This window comes from Bufo gargarizans, chromosome 1 (assembly GCF_014858855.1).
Source record: "Bufo gargarizans isolate SCDJY-AF-19 chromosome 1, ASM1485885v1, whole genome shotgun sequence".
Lineage (NCBI taxonomy): Eukaryota > Metazoa > Chordata > Amphibia > Anura > Bufonidae > Bufo > Bufo gargarizans.
The window spans coordinates 507,072,987-507,086,679 of record NC_058080.1 but is presented as its reverse complement, the minus strand read 5'-3'; the positions used below and the strand labels follow the sequence as shown (position 1 = coordinate 507,086,679).

Genomic DNA, 13,693 nt, shown 5'->3' with positions numbered 1-13,693 from the left:
AGCAGTTGTAGCAGTGGAGGCAAACTAGCTACATTCTTGGATAGATTGTTGGAGGCCATGTTGATAACATTCCCAAACAACCTCTTAAATTTTTAACCCAATTATCATGTGTACTATATGTGGAGGGAAGCATCTTTTTAACATGATGCTATTTTTAATTAAAAAACAGTGATTCTTGCATATATCCTACTAGGGCTCTGTGAATAATTGGGGTACATTCTTCTTTCTAGAAATGAGCACAGCTAGGCTTCATCTTGAAGTTGTTACTTATGCTTAGAAGTTCATTATAGGCACTTCAATACCACAAGCAAGTTGATAATTGATTTACAGACAGTTCTCAGCACTTACTCGATCTCCTGATAATATACAAAGCTTCCATTTCTCATGTAAAATGAGATGAAAGGAGGAGTTGAGCAGTAAGTGAATTACAAAGTAATGGAGGTAAAGTGGAGACCACAGGTCCTGATCTTTATAATTTCTGTTATATCTTGTTATCCACTGTGAAAAATCGTTACGTATCACTTCCCTGCTAACAAATCCCCAGACAATGATAGTCAGGGAGTTTTAACCAGAAAATACACAAAAGAGGTGGAAATGGAAATACCATTTCAGATATATGCATAAATAAATCATGAGTTATTAAGTTAGAGTAAGTATGATAAAGAGTTAAAGGAGTTATCTCAGCAGTCTTGCCTGTATGTATGGCAGGAGATAGCTGAGCCCATCGATTGGATGCATCGGGCACGTAGGTAGACAACACATGTTCAGCCTCATAGTAGTAAACAGAGACCTGCGGGGTTGTGGATTGTTTAAAGAGGGTGACATCAGTTTGCGCTGGTGGTCCAATGTTGAGGGTCTATTCTTCGATTTCTTGACTTCTTTTCAGTTCCTGTGAGGCTGAGAGCCTGTTAGTCATTTAACCCAAACACTTATAAGATGGACAGAGCCAGTAATTTTTCCCATGACTAATAGTATATGTTCTTGAGTCCCATGAAATTACAAGGCTTTTAGAGAGAGCTTGAACCTCTCTATGAAATGTCAGCTTCCTGGCGGAGGCTCTATTCCTTCACTCCATGAATGGTCTTGCTGCCCCTCCTTATGTGTGACATTGTCAGACGAAGGACTACTGTCTTTGTATGGAGGATCATGATTGGTGCAGAGGGATTCAGAGGTAGCGGGTGAGCAAACCGTGGTAACTGTTGCAGTATTTGTCTCCTCCAATTTCCAAACCTTGAAAAGATTAACCATAAAAGCTACAGTTAGAAAACATATGATTAAAATATTGACATCCCAAAAAGTTTCAATATATATGTGATAACATATTTACAGAGTAGTCCATTATTTATTGAGTTAATGGGACTGGGGACTACTGGTATCGGAATTAGGGAACTTGATACCAACTATCAAACCCTACTGGTCTGGTGTTTTTACTTCGCCTATAGTCCAGTAAATTTACCAGCAAAAGGGGGTTCTGGAGTATAAACTTCTAGAGGAGTGTAATTTTATTGACCAATAATTTCTAGTTGCATGTACCTTGTTGGAAATTACAAACACATAAAATATTTAAATCAGCTTATTTATAGAAAAAATAATACAGATCCTTTACAAAATGGAAAGATAATATTGCTGTGTAGTGATTCAGGGAGTGGTACTGTTATTGAGGAGCCACATGCTTCATGAGAAAACAAGTATGCAAGTAAACTCTTATCAGCCAAGCCAGAAGACAGATGAATGTCTCTGGTTTGACTGGTATGAGTTAATTTGCATACTGTCCACTGATGCTGAAGAGTTAAGGAGTTGTGTCTTGTCCAATCTGAATATCTAAACGGATACTGACTCATTGGCTTGACCCATTATTTGGCCCTTATCTGTCTTGGTGGGCCTGTTAGATATGATTTTGCCTACATTTGCCTAACAAATCAGTAGTAGAGGACCTAAAGGTACATTTACACTGTGCAATGAGCAGCAGATTATCGGGAAGGAAGCGACTGCTCGCTCAGTGGAGGAGAAAGCTGTGTTTACATACAGCGATCTCCTCCACAGTATGAGAATGAGGGATCTATTGCAATTGCGCATTCTCATAGCGCTGCCTTGTTTCTGGGCAGGAGATAGCTCCTTAGACAGCACAATCTGCTGCCCAGAAACAATAATTTAGGTGCCTGCAGAAACAACAGGATCACCGTTTTGCTCGTTCATTGGCTGATCAGCATCACTTTTACACAAGCAGATTGTCAGGAACAAGCGTTCGTAGGACCATTCGCTCCCGATAATCTGCCTGATTATTGCAAGGTGTAAATCCACCTTAAATTTCACCAAACAGTGTGATAAAAAATGGGAATGCCATTTCTGAGTTATCTCTATGATTTCTCTGACATGTCAGGTTTATAAAGCTGGAAGGTTTTATAAGCCAGTGTACAGATGTAATATCTTTACCTTATCATATTTTCTCATACTGTATATGTGGTTTTTGTTCATGAAGGTCAGTAGTATCCAGTCACAGAAAACAGAACCCTAAAGGGACAAAGAAGCACACACAAGGCCATATTATAAGTCAATGGGATGCTATATGTATGGAGGTATTCTCCCCTAGAAGCAATGCTTACTTTTTGTTTTTGTCCAAAAAGAATAATACCACTACATGCTACATCAAAAACCTTAATTGCACATAAATAAAAAGAATCATCTCTCAGGACTAGGGTCCATTCACACGACCGTAAGTATTTTGTGGTCCACAAATTGCACATCTGCAAAACACGGGCATCGGCCTTGGGGGTTCCGCACAGCCAGCAGTATGATAAAAATGCCTATTCTTGTCTGCGGGCAAGAATACAACACGCTCTATCTTTTTGCGGGGCGTGGAACGGAATTATTGGGGGGGTCTGGTATTACTGGCACATGATTGGGGGGGCTGGTATTACTAACACATGATTGGGAGGGGTCTGGTATTACTGGCACATGATTGGGAGGGGTCTGGTATTACTGGCACATGATTGGGGGGTCTGGTTTTATACTGGCACATGATTGGGGAATTTGGGGGGTCTGGTATTATTGGCACATGATTGGGGGGGTCTGGTATTACTGGCACATTATTGGGGGGGTCTGGTATTACTGGCACATGATTGGGGGGTCTGGTATTATACTGGCACATGATTGGCGGAATTTGGGGGGTCTGGTATTACTGGCACATGATTGGGGGGGTTTGGCATTACTGGCACATGATTGGGGGGGTCTGGCATTACTGGCACATGATTGGGGGAGTCTGGTATTACTGGCACGTGATTGGGGGGTCTGGTATTATACTGGCACATGATTGGGGAATTTGGGGGGGTCTGGTATTACTGGCACATGATTGGGGGGGGTCTGGTATTACTGGCACATGATTGGGGGGTCTGGTATTATACTGGCACGTGATTGGGGGGTTTGGTATTATACTAGCACATGATTGGGGAATTTGGGGGGTCTGGTATTACTGGCACATGATTGGGGGGTCTGGTTTTACTGGCACATGATTGCGGGGGTCTGGTATTACTGGCACATGATTGGGGGGTCTGGTATTACTGGCACATGATTGGGGGGGTCTGGTATTACTGGCACATGATTGGGGGGGTCTGGTATTACTGGCACATGATTGGGGGGGTCTGGTATTACTGGCACATGATTGGGGGGTCTGGTATTACTGGCACATGATTGGGGGGGTCTGGTATTACTGGCACATGATTAGGGGGGGGTTTGGTATTACTGGCACATGATTGGGGGGGTCTGGTATTACTGGCACATGATTGGGGGAGGTCTGGTATTACTGGCACATGATTGGGGGGTCTGGTATTACTGGCACATGATTGGGGGGGCTGTTATTACTGGCACATGATTGGGGGGGCTGTTATTACTGGCTGATGAGAGGCACTGGGGGGCTGATGAGAGGCATCGGGGCTCTTATCTGAGGTCTGATTGGGGGTCATTAATATTGGGGTCTGAGCTGAGGTGTGATCTGAGGTCTTATTAACATTGGGGATCTTATTGGGGCTGTTAGCTGAGGTCTGATTAACATTGGGGGTCTGATTGGTGGTCTGACCTGAGGTGTAATGAAAAATATTTTTTTCTTATTGTGCCCACTTCCAGCCCGGAGCCCAGCTGCCCAGAGCACTGATCCGGAGCAGCTTGGAGAAAAAAGGCCTCACAGTCCAACACTCCTTCTGCTTGACCAAGCCAGCCAGCACCCCTGAGTCTTCAGAACTGTAAGTAAATTATATATAAGGGGAGTTTTTGTTTTGTTTTGATCACAATGTGTACATTTGGCTCAGTCCGCAGCGACACAAATTACAGCATGCTAGATTTTCTGTGTTTTTTTTTTCCCCGCTACACGGAGCTTTCAAAAGCCCATTCACATGTATTGTATTTTAAAGGGGTTTTCCCATCTCAGACAATGGGGGCATATCGCTAGGATATGCCCCCATTGTCTGATAGGTGCGGGTCCCTATATATATTAGTTTATTTCATATTAATTTTGCAGTTGTTTGTGTAAACTGGCACTTTACAATAAATGTTGCACTGAATTTTCAGCGAAATATATATATATATATTTTTTTTTTTTGTGGGGGGGGGGGGGGGGTTTGCAGTGGATCTTGGGTGAGTTCCCACACCTTTTTTTCCCAGGACTTGACCCCTGCTTTTAACACATTTTTTTAACTATGTGTTTTAAACCATACCCCTGATCTGCCAGTTTTTTCAGGCATGTTAAAGGAGGACTTTTTTGTACTGTGGGCGATCGTAATGTACATGGCCAGCTTTAGGCTAAATCATATTGAAGTTGGGGCTGTATTGCACCAACAGATTATCTGACCAATATCTTTCCAATCAGACAGATGTTGGTGTGTAAAACAAAAGATCTATTTGTGTAAACGGCCTTTAAAAATTTGTCAGATAATCTGTTGGTGTAATACAGCCCTTCCAGTTTCATAGTCCTCAGTGTCTCAGTCCGAGCAGTAAGAGGAGGCAATGTTTTTCTCTACCAGTAACCATGCAAGGAACAAAATGGATAGTAATTGTTGGGATTGTAAAGTGATTCATAAATAAAGTAAAGTGTGAATCACTAAATTGATCCCTAACAGCACATATTAAATGGGTTTTCCAAGACTTTAATACTGATGAAGTATCCCTTGGATAGGTCATCGGTATCTGACTGGTGGGGGTCCGACACGTGGGAACCCGCGATCTTCTCTGTGCTCACCAAGCCCAGTGCCGTACATTGTGTAGTGGCTGTGCTTGGCATTCACTTCAACGCGGCTGAGCTGTGCCTAGACCACATGTCGTTGAGAGAAGGCAGTGGCGTACTGTGAGGTTATGTCTTGTTCCAATGCTTGTTGACAAGTCAAACATTGACTGCTCAGGAGCCTCTTCCAGTGAGACCGCTTTCTTACCACTTGGCAAATCAGCAATACGTATTCAGTAATATTTTATAAATGCATATGACTGAAAAAAAAATGTATGGATACTTACAACACCAATTGAAGTCAAGGCTGTGGCCAAGTTAATGATGGTTGGGATAAGACTAAACTTTCCAGCCTGTGTGATGAGAAAACCTTTTATTCTTTGAGTTCTCATTACAAAAAGTAAATAGTCAATGACATTAAACGTAAGAGAGTGCCATACATCGTCTGTCTTCATGCCATAAAAGTTAGTCCTGAGAGTTGGGTTGTACAGATTAACAGCTAATTTAGTGGGTTACGTTTGTTATTCGTTCATTTATATATGTAGTGGTTGTAGTCAGTGTCCGACTGGGGTGCCTAGGGCCCACCGTACGGATACATTCAAATATAATAAACAAGATTTTTTATACATATGAGAACAGGCTGGTTGAGGGGCTGTAGATTGAATATATGCTTGTAGTGCAGTAAATCTAATGTGTTATGTGTCACTTGTGCAGGGGGTGGGAGACTAGGGGCCCACCTTGCTCAGGGGCCCACCGGGGGATTCCCCTGTATCCCTGTGGGCCAGTCCAAGCCTGGTTGTAGTGCTATATTAGATCTGTCCATTGAGGTAAAGGATTATTTCACAAATAAGTCATAAGTGTGTGACAAAGTCTAGAGCTGGAGTTAAAATGGGTATTCAAGTTGTTAAAAGTTATGCCCTATCCAAATCATAGCGAAAAACTATTAAATCATTAGAACGGGTATCACATACCCCTCGTAGCCCCCCAAAATGAACGGAGTGACAGGTCGAGCATGCACATTACAGGGGCGCTTGACCTGCCGGTCTGTTCATTCCCGGGGGCGCCAAGGGGTTCTAAAGATGATGGGGGTCCTGGCAGTATGACTCCCAACAATTTAATAGTTATGCCCCGTCCTGTAGATAGGGGGATAACTATTGACAACTGGAATACTCCATTAAAGCATATGCCAATGGGATAGTCAATGGGGCAGCACTTCAGTGATGAGCTTAGTCCACTACAAAGCAGATGGAATGGTCTACTTCCAGCGCTGGAGCTACTGCCGAACAGCTGAGAATAGGCCATGACTTAGAGGGGACAACTGTTTAATTGCATATCCATTGCATATTCTGTATAATTTGGTCCCAGGTTTGCCCACATGACCACTGTGGGCACCATTTCTGTGTTTGACCAGATTTTTTCTTTTTTTTTTCTTTTACTCTGTCCTCTAATAAGTTGGGTATCTGATGGAGGCTGGACTCTGAACAGACATAGAAAAATGGAAGTAAAATTACCTGTCCATGCACAATGACATCAATACGGATCCCATAAACTTTTATGAGCGTGCGGGCCTCTCTACCATTCTTATTGTAATACTTGGCAAACCTGAGAATAGAATGCCAGGAAAGTGAGGATTGAAAGAAAAATTGATGTGAAGTAGAAAACAATTCACTCACTTTTATGTATTATGATTGTAATTTATATAAAACAAACATTCTGATTTTGTCATTTCTCTGTTATTCCTCCTGGAAATGTATGAATGAATTGACAACTAGGACCCTTCACAGTCTGACATTGTTCAATCAGTGTTACCAGTGTCATTCTGTGTGACACGTGCCTTTGAAGTCCCAGTTCTCAATTTATTTATACATTTTTAGGAGGAATAACTAAATGCAAAGTTCTAAGAAATGATGCTCTATAGTATTTGTGGTTTGATGGAGAATACTAGTATGTACAGTACTAAAAAAGACAGGTCAGGAGTGGTGACACTGCAGAAACTCCCAGGGGGGAACCAGGAGGAGCGGAGTGGTAGCTGTGGCATTGACATAGGATTGATGGTGGTTCACAGTGGCTGTCCTTACTCCAATGCTCCCTAAGTTAAGTCCATGCAGTGAATGGGGGATGCACCTTTTCTTTCCTTGGGCAGGGGTTCACTGGCCATAGACCCTGCAGGGAAATTTCCCTGTGGGCTGATGCCCGGGCCCTCCTCACGGCCACTGGCTGGGTACTTAACAATCTGATGCTCTAAGAATTAATTCTAAGAACATCAGCCACTTATGCACCTGGCCAGCAGCCGGATGTACCCTCCTGATTTCAACTGTATCACCATCCTTAAGACGGTTGTAAAGTTGAATACTGTGCACTACAGTATTGCAGACCATACCTACCTATGTTGTCCTGCCTACTTTTGTTGCCCTGCCTTCTGACAATTTGGACCTGCCTACAACATGGGGCCAATTTTAAGTTTTTTTTCCAATGCCACTTTAAGTTCCCAGTCCGCCCATGCCCTTAGGGCACACCCTGGACCTTTTTGGTCTCCTGCCTGGTGTTAGGTGGGGTGCCATTGATTTTGGGTGGATGAGTGCAAGGCAGGAAGGCAGATGTAAGTAGGGGGGATGGCAGATGATGGTGGATACAATTACCAAGCCTGCAATAAATAGTCTCTCTTTATTGAATAGATGATGGGATTTGTAGTACATATAGCAGCAATAGGCACAGATTCAAAGTATATTTCAGTGTAGGCTCTTTCCAAGAGCTGTGTATAGGCAGCAGCAATGATGGTAATAATCCTCCCTAAGTCTCCCTCTAAGTGCGCTTTGAGATTTTCCAAATAACCACAGGTATACAATTCCATTCTTATTAACTCTTTCTGCAATTCTTAGGCTGTGGGGTGCAGATCTTAGATCCAGATGGTCAGTGTGTTGGGCGCCAAAGCAAGATAGCCTTTCCCCAACCACAAGCAATAAATAAATGTGCAGTACATTACTGTATTTCCAGGCAAGGCCTCTGTGAATGTCCGTTTTCTTTCCCTCAGGGGTTTTCCCTCAGTTAAGTTAATGTCCGACAGTTTTCAGCCTCAGGGATGAAGATTCTCTGGGTCACTGCTAAATAAACTGCTTGTCAAGAGTTAAAGTTGTAATTTGTTGTCAAAGTGACCCCATTGGGTCACTGCAACATTTCTTCATTATCCACTTGGGGACTGCTCAATGACTTTAAACACCATAGTGGCCCCTTCTTATCTCTTTAGCACCATTTATAAGTGGCAGTTGAAGTTCCTATGTCCAGATGCCATGCATCTGAGTGCTGTGAATGATGCTGTAACATACAACATTAACCCCTGCAACAAGGGATGTCAATGGTTGTCCTGTCAGTTGGGGGCGCAACATCCAAGTGGTTTAGAGGGAGGGAGTTCACTCTGTCTCACATTGGCACCCCGCAAATTAGATCGTGGGGAGCTGATGTCTGTTCATGGTAGCCTGGGACCTAACGAAGGCCCCAGGCCTGTCTGCAGTGTTTCCTATCCAGCTATGCCTCTCTGGTGAACCCTGATGGTATCTCTCAGTATAGCACTGACAGTATAATACACTGTATTGCAAAAGCTATATAATGCATTATAGAAGTGAGGAAAAGATCACCTGGTTCAGTCTCCCTGTGAAACTAGTAAATGGTAAAAAAAAATCTTTAAAAAGTTTTATTAAATAAAAACATTTTCAAGTAAAAAAAAAAAGGTTTTCAGTGAAAAAAATAAAATCCCCTCCACATATTTGGTATTGCCGCATCAGTAACGTCCTATACTATACAAATATCATGTAATTTATCCCGTATGGCGAATGCTGTAAACAAAGAACTATGCCAGGATTGTTGTTTTTTGGTTTATTTGCTGCAAAGAAAAAAAACTAAATAAAAAGCTATCAAAAAGTGTTATGTACCCCAAAATGATGCCAATGAAAAGTATAAGTCGCCCTGCAAAAATCAAGCTCTCATACAACTTACTAATGTATTGTTATTATCCATATTGGTTCCTTTTCTGGCTGGATTAATTTTTCCATCACATTATACACTGCTTGTTTGGTTGCACATTAAAGAAAAAAAGCACCAGCCTATGTGAACTTCCATGGTCCTGGTATAACAATATAATAACATTTGCAAGGACAGGTGCACTCTGTGGTCTTACTAAACCCTCATACTAAAATTTAGAGATTAGCCAACATAGCCTACTGTGGAGGACATGTCTGAGCCCGAGCACCACGCCACTCCCATGGTCCAGGCCACCAGAGAGACTGCCACTTTTTCCTATAGTGTGCAAGCACGGCCACTGTTGATGGATTGCAGGGTGGTAGTAACCATGGAAACAAGCAGTGTATAATATGATAGAAAAATGAATCCAGCCAGCAAAGGAAGCAATATGGATAATAACAATCCATAGTAAGTGGCTTCTACTAACTTTGTCTGCATGATAAATTATACTTGCTGAAGTGACACAGCCCCTACCACCTCCCGACCGCCTAACGCGTATATGCGGCTCGCACATGTGCAGTGCGGGTCGGCAAAAGGCGCACAAGGAGTTGGTCACCAGCCTGCCAGCCAATGACCAGCGCTGGCAGGTTGGTGACTTTTAAAATAACGAACCACCAGCCATATAACACATTATATTTATAAATATAATGTGTTAAATGGCTTCTGTGCTCTCTGCTGGGTCCTTTTCGTTGGCTGGTCCCAACAGAGAGTACAGATCACAGTGAGTACACCAAGCACTACATATTTAGCCCCAGATCACCCCCATCACCCCCAATTAACCCCTTGATCACCCCTGTCAATCACTAGTGAAAGGGAAAAAAGTGATCAGTGTAAACTGTCACTTTTTTTTTTTTCACCAGTATTGACTGTTAGGTTTAGGTTAGTTTAGGCCCCTTTGGTAGGTAGTTGGCTTCAGTTAGCGCCCAGCCCACCGCACCGCAGTCACTGATTCGCTGATTAGCGTATCGCTAATCAGCATTGGTACTTTATAGTATCTGTAAGGCCTCTTTCACACGAGCGTGGCGTGTGAGGGCCCGATAAGATGCGGGTGCGTTGCGGTAAAATGCGTGATTTTTCTGCGCGAGTGCAATGCGTTTTGCACCCGCGTGAGAAAAATCGCCATGTTTGGTACCCAGACCCAAACCCGGACTTCATCACTGAAGTTCAGGTTTGGGTTAGGTGTTGTGTAGATTTTATTATTTTCCCTTATAGCATGGTTATAAGGGAAAATAATAGCATTCTTAATACAGAATGCAAAGTAAATTAGGGATGGAGGGGTTAAAAAAAAAAAGTTAACTTACCTGCTCCATAACTGTCAGTCTCTGTTCTATCTTCAGGACCTGGCAAAAGACCTGTGGTGACGTCACTATGGTCCAATCACATGGTTCATCACCATGGTGAGGGACCATGTGATTTGATCATGTGATGTGACATCACCACAGGTCCTTAGCCGGAAGCTCAACATTACAGAAGAAGACAGAGATCCGCAACTACGCGATCAAGTGGACTCGGTGAGTTAATTTTTTTTCTTTTTAACCCCTCCATCACTATTTTACTTTGCATTCTGTATTCAGAATGCTATTATTTTCCATTATAACCATGTTATAAGGGAAAATAATACAGATCGGGTCCCCAGCCCGATCGTCACCTAGCAACCATGTGTGAAAATCGAACAGCATCCGCACTTGCTTGCGGATGCTTGTGATTTTCACACGGCCCCATTCACTTCAATGGGGCCTGCGTTGCTTAAAAAACGCAGAATATAGAGCATTCTGCGATTTTCACGCAATGCACAAGTGATACGTGAAAACCACAGCTCATGGGCACAGCCCCATAGAAATGAATGGGTCAGGATTCAGTGCGGAATACTCGCCCGTGTGGGCCTAAGTGATCAGAACTGATCACAGTCAGATCTATAATAGTATTAGTGTCACCTTAGCTCGCCCTCCACCCAAAACGCAGTGTTTGCACGATCAGGCCTGATCGGTCGCCCACACGTGCGTTCACCTACGTCCGCCCCGCCGCAGTGACAAAATTTTTATTTATTTTTTTATCACTGCACAATCACTACATGTAAAATTTTATTTTTTGTCACAAGTTAGTGGAATATGAGACTTGTGACAAAAAAAAAAAACTTCCATGAACTCACTATGCCCATCAGCGAATACCTTAGGGTGTCCACTTTCCGAAATGGGGTCATTTGTGGGGTGTTTCTACTGTCTGGGCATTGTAGAACCTCAGGAAACATGACAGGTGCTCAGAAAGTCAAAGTGCGTAAATAAATTTTTTTGCACCATAGTTTGTAAACGCTATAACTTTTACCCAAATCAATAAATATACACTTATTGCATTTTTTTAAATCAAAGATATGTAGAACAATAAATTTAGAGAAAAATGTATATAGAAATGTAGTTTTATTAGAAAAATTTTACAACAGAAAGTAAAAAAATTCATTTTTTTGCAAAAATTTTGGTCATTTTTGATTAATATCAAAAAAAGGAAAAATGTCAGCAGCAATGAAATACCACCAAATGAAAGCTCTATTAGTGAGAAGAAAAGGAGGTAAAATCTTATTTGGGTGGTAAGTTGTATGACCGAGCAATAAACCGTGAAATAAGTGTAGTGCAGAATTGTAAAAAGTGGTCTGGTCATTAAGGGGTTTAAGCTAGGGGGGCTGGGGTGGTTAAGGCCCAAAATGCATATATGTGGAAGGGGTTAGGACTGTCTGTTTTTACCCTGTTTTACTATTAGACAGGATTATTAAATCTGCCCCACTGTGCTTTCTCTCCACATACTTGTCACAGTAACACAATCGAGCGCTAACCTGTAGTTATAACCAGCGGAAATATTGTTCTGCAGGTCAAGGCGTCGGAATGAATAATGTGGACGACACTTTGAGGGATGTAAATCCAAATTACAGTTCCAGTTAATGATCACACCAATGATTCCTCCCTTTAAAAATGAAAGAAGGAGTTGTTTAGCAATCTCGAGCTTGTAAGCTAAAAGTTATATGACTTTGTTCACATTATGTTTGGCGTACATGTCTATGCCCTAGAAATGTATGTAACAGTATAGCACACAATATCTGTTTTTCTATGGAATCAACCTACACTGAATAGAATAGTCAACCAGTGGCCATATGTATCCCAAAAAGACACTTTTTTGGAATACATTTGGCTAATAAATTGTTGGGCTTATGTTGGTAACACATATCCGGTTGATATATAATACTAATATACTAGTTATCCTCCACAGACCATTTAGTCATGGGGGAGATTTATCAAATCTGGTGTAAAGATAAACTGGCTTAGTTGTCCATAGCAACCAACCAGATTGAGCCTTTTTTGAGCACTTTGGGGAAAATTAAAGGTGGTGGGGAAGATTAACGGAGGCATAAGATTGGTTTCTATGGGCAACTAAGGCTAGTTTCACATCTGTGTTTTGCTGTCCGGTTTTGAGATCCGACACAGGGTTTCAAAACCGTAGCACAACGCTTTAGTGTTGTCCCCATTCATTGTCAATGGGGTCAACACTGAACAAACCGGACTGGAGTGCACCAGAATACATTCTATTCCGATTTGTTGCGTTCCCATTCCGGACGCAAAACCGCTGTAAGCAGTGTTTTTGTGTGCGACATGGGAAACTGAAGAAACCGGATCCAGCACCAAAAACATGTAAGTCAATGGTGCCATATCCGTTTTTTTCTAATAGAAAAAAAAATTCTTCTGCACCCAATGACTTAAAATGGTTTTAATGGTTAAATGGATTCTTTATTTCCAATTTAATACAACCGGTTCCGTTCTGAATGGATGCAGCCAGTAGTATTTTCGTAACTGAAGCGTTTTGCTTTTTAGGAATTTTCAGTGCAGTGTACTTCAGGGTTTTCTCTCCCATATTTATCAGCTGTCTAAAGGATTGTTGATAATTGTTAGATTCAGCTGTTGGGACCCCTCTCCATCTTTCTTTCTTCTGTGGACAGCCATGGTGGGGAGGAGTTGTATGGAAGAATAGCCAAGTATGTGGGCAACCCTCTGGATGCAAGTCTATGAAAGATAAGCAAATAGCACAGTGTACTCCCACATCTGCCTCCTCACCATGGCTGCTCACAAGAAGAAGAATCGGATGAAGTAGTCTCCCGTTCTAGAGATTGATTGGGGTCCTACAGTCTGACTCCCACTGATCTTACATTTATAAAGCTCCACATCTGACTACACATGGCCATTCACAACACATTAGGACACGACCAGCAAAAGTGGCCATATGTATTCAGATTCTTAGCTCAGACAATTTACATTTTTAACTACACTGCTTTGAGTAAAGAAAGTGCCAACTCCATGAGGCAACAAAAAAAATATATTTCCGCAATCCGTTGTCCCTTGTGGCCCCAGACTGTAACCAGCTGAAAGACAATTGTTTTCCGCTCTTTTTTATTTAATTTGTATCCATTCTCCATGAGTGTCGTTCCTGAAA

The 13,693-nt window shown here is 42.1% G+C and overlaps 1 protein-coding gene across 1 annotated transcript in view; it reads right to left on the bottom strand.

The window, feature by feature from the left end:
• Positions 1-1,038: 1,038 nt before the first annotated feature.
• Positions 1,039-13,693, bottom strand: part of P2RX2 (purinergic receptor P2X 2) — a 48,813-nt gene continuing 36,158 nt past the window's right edge. The window contains exons 8-12 of the mRNA XM_044281327.1: positions 12,048-12,175; positions 6,721-6,811; positions 5,497-5,562; positions 2,434-2,511; positions 1,039-1,230 (exon numbers count right to left, since the gene is read on the bottom strand). Coding sequence (XP_044137262.1) covers positions 1,039-1,230; positions 2,434-2,511; positions 5,497-5,562; positions 6,721-6,811; positions 12,048-12,175 — 555 coding nt within the window. The remainder of the gene's footprint in view (positions 1,231-2,433; positions 2,512-5,496; positions 5,563-6,720; positions 6,812-12,047; positions 12,176-13,693) is intronic.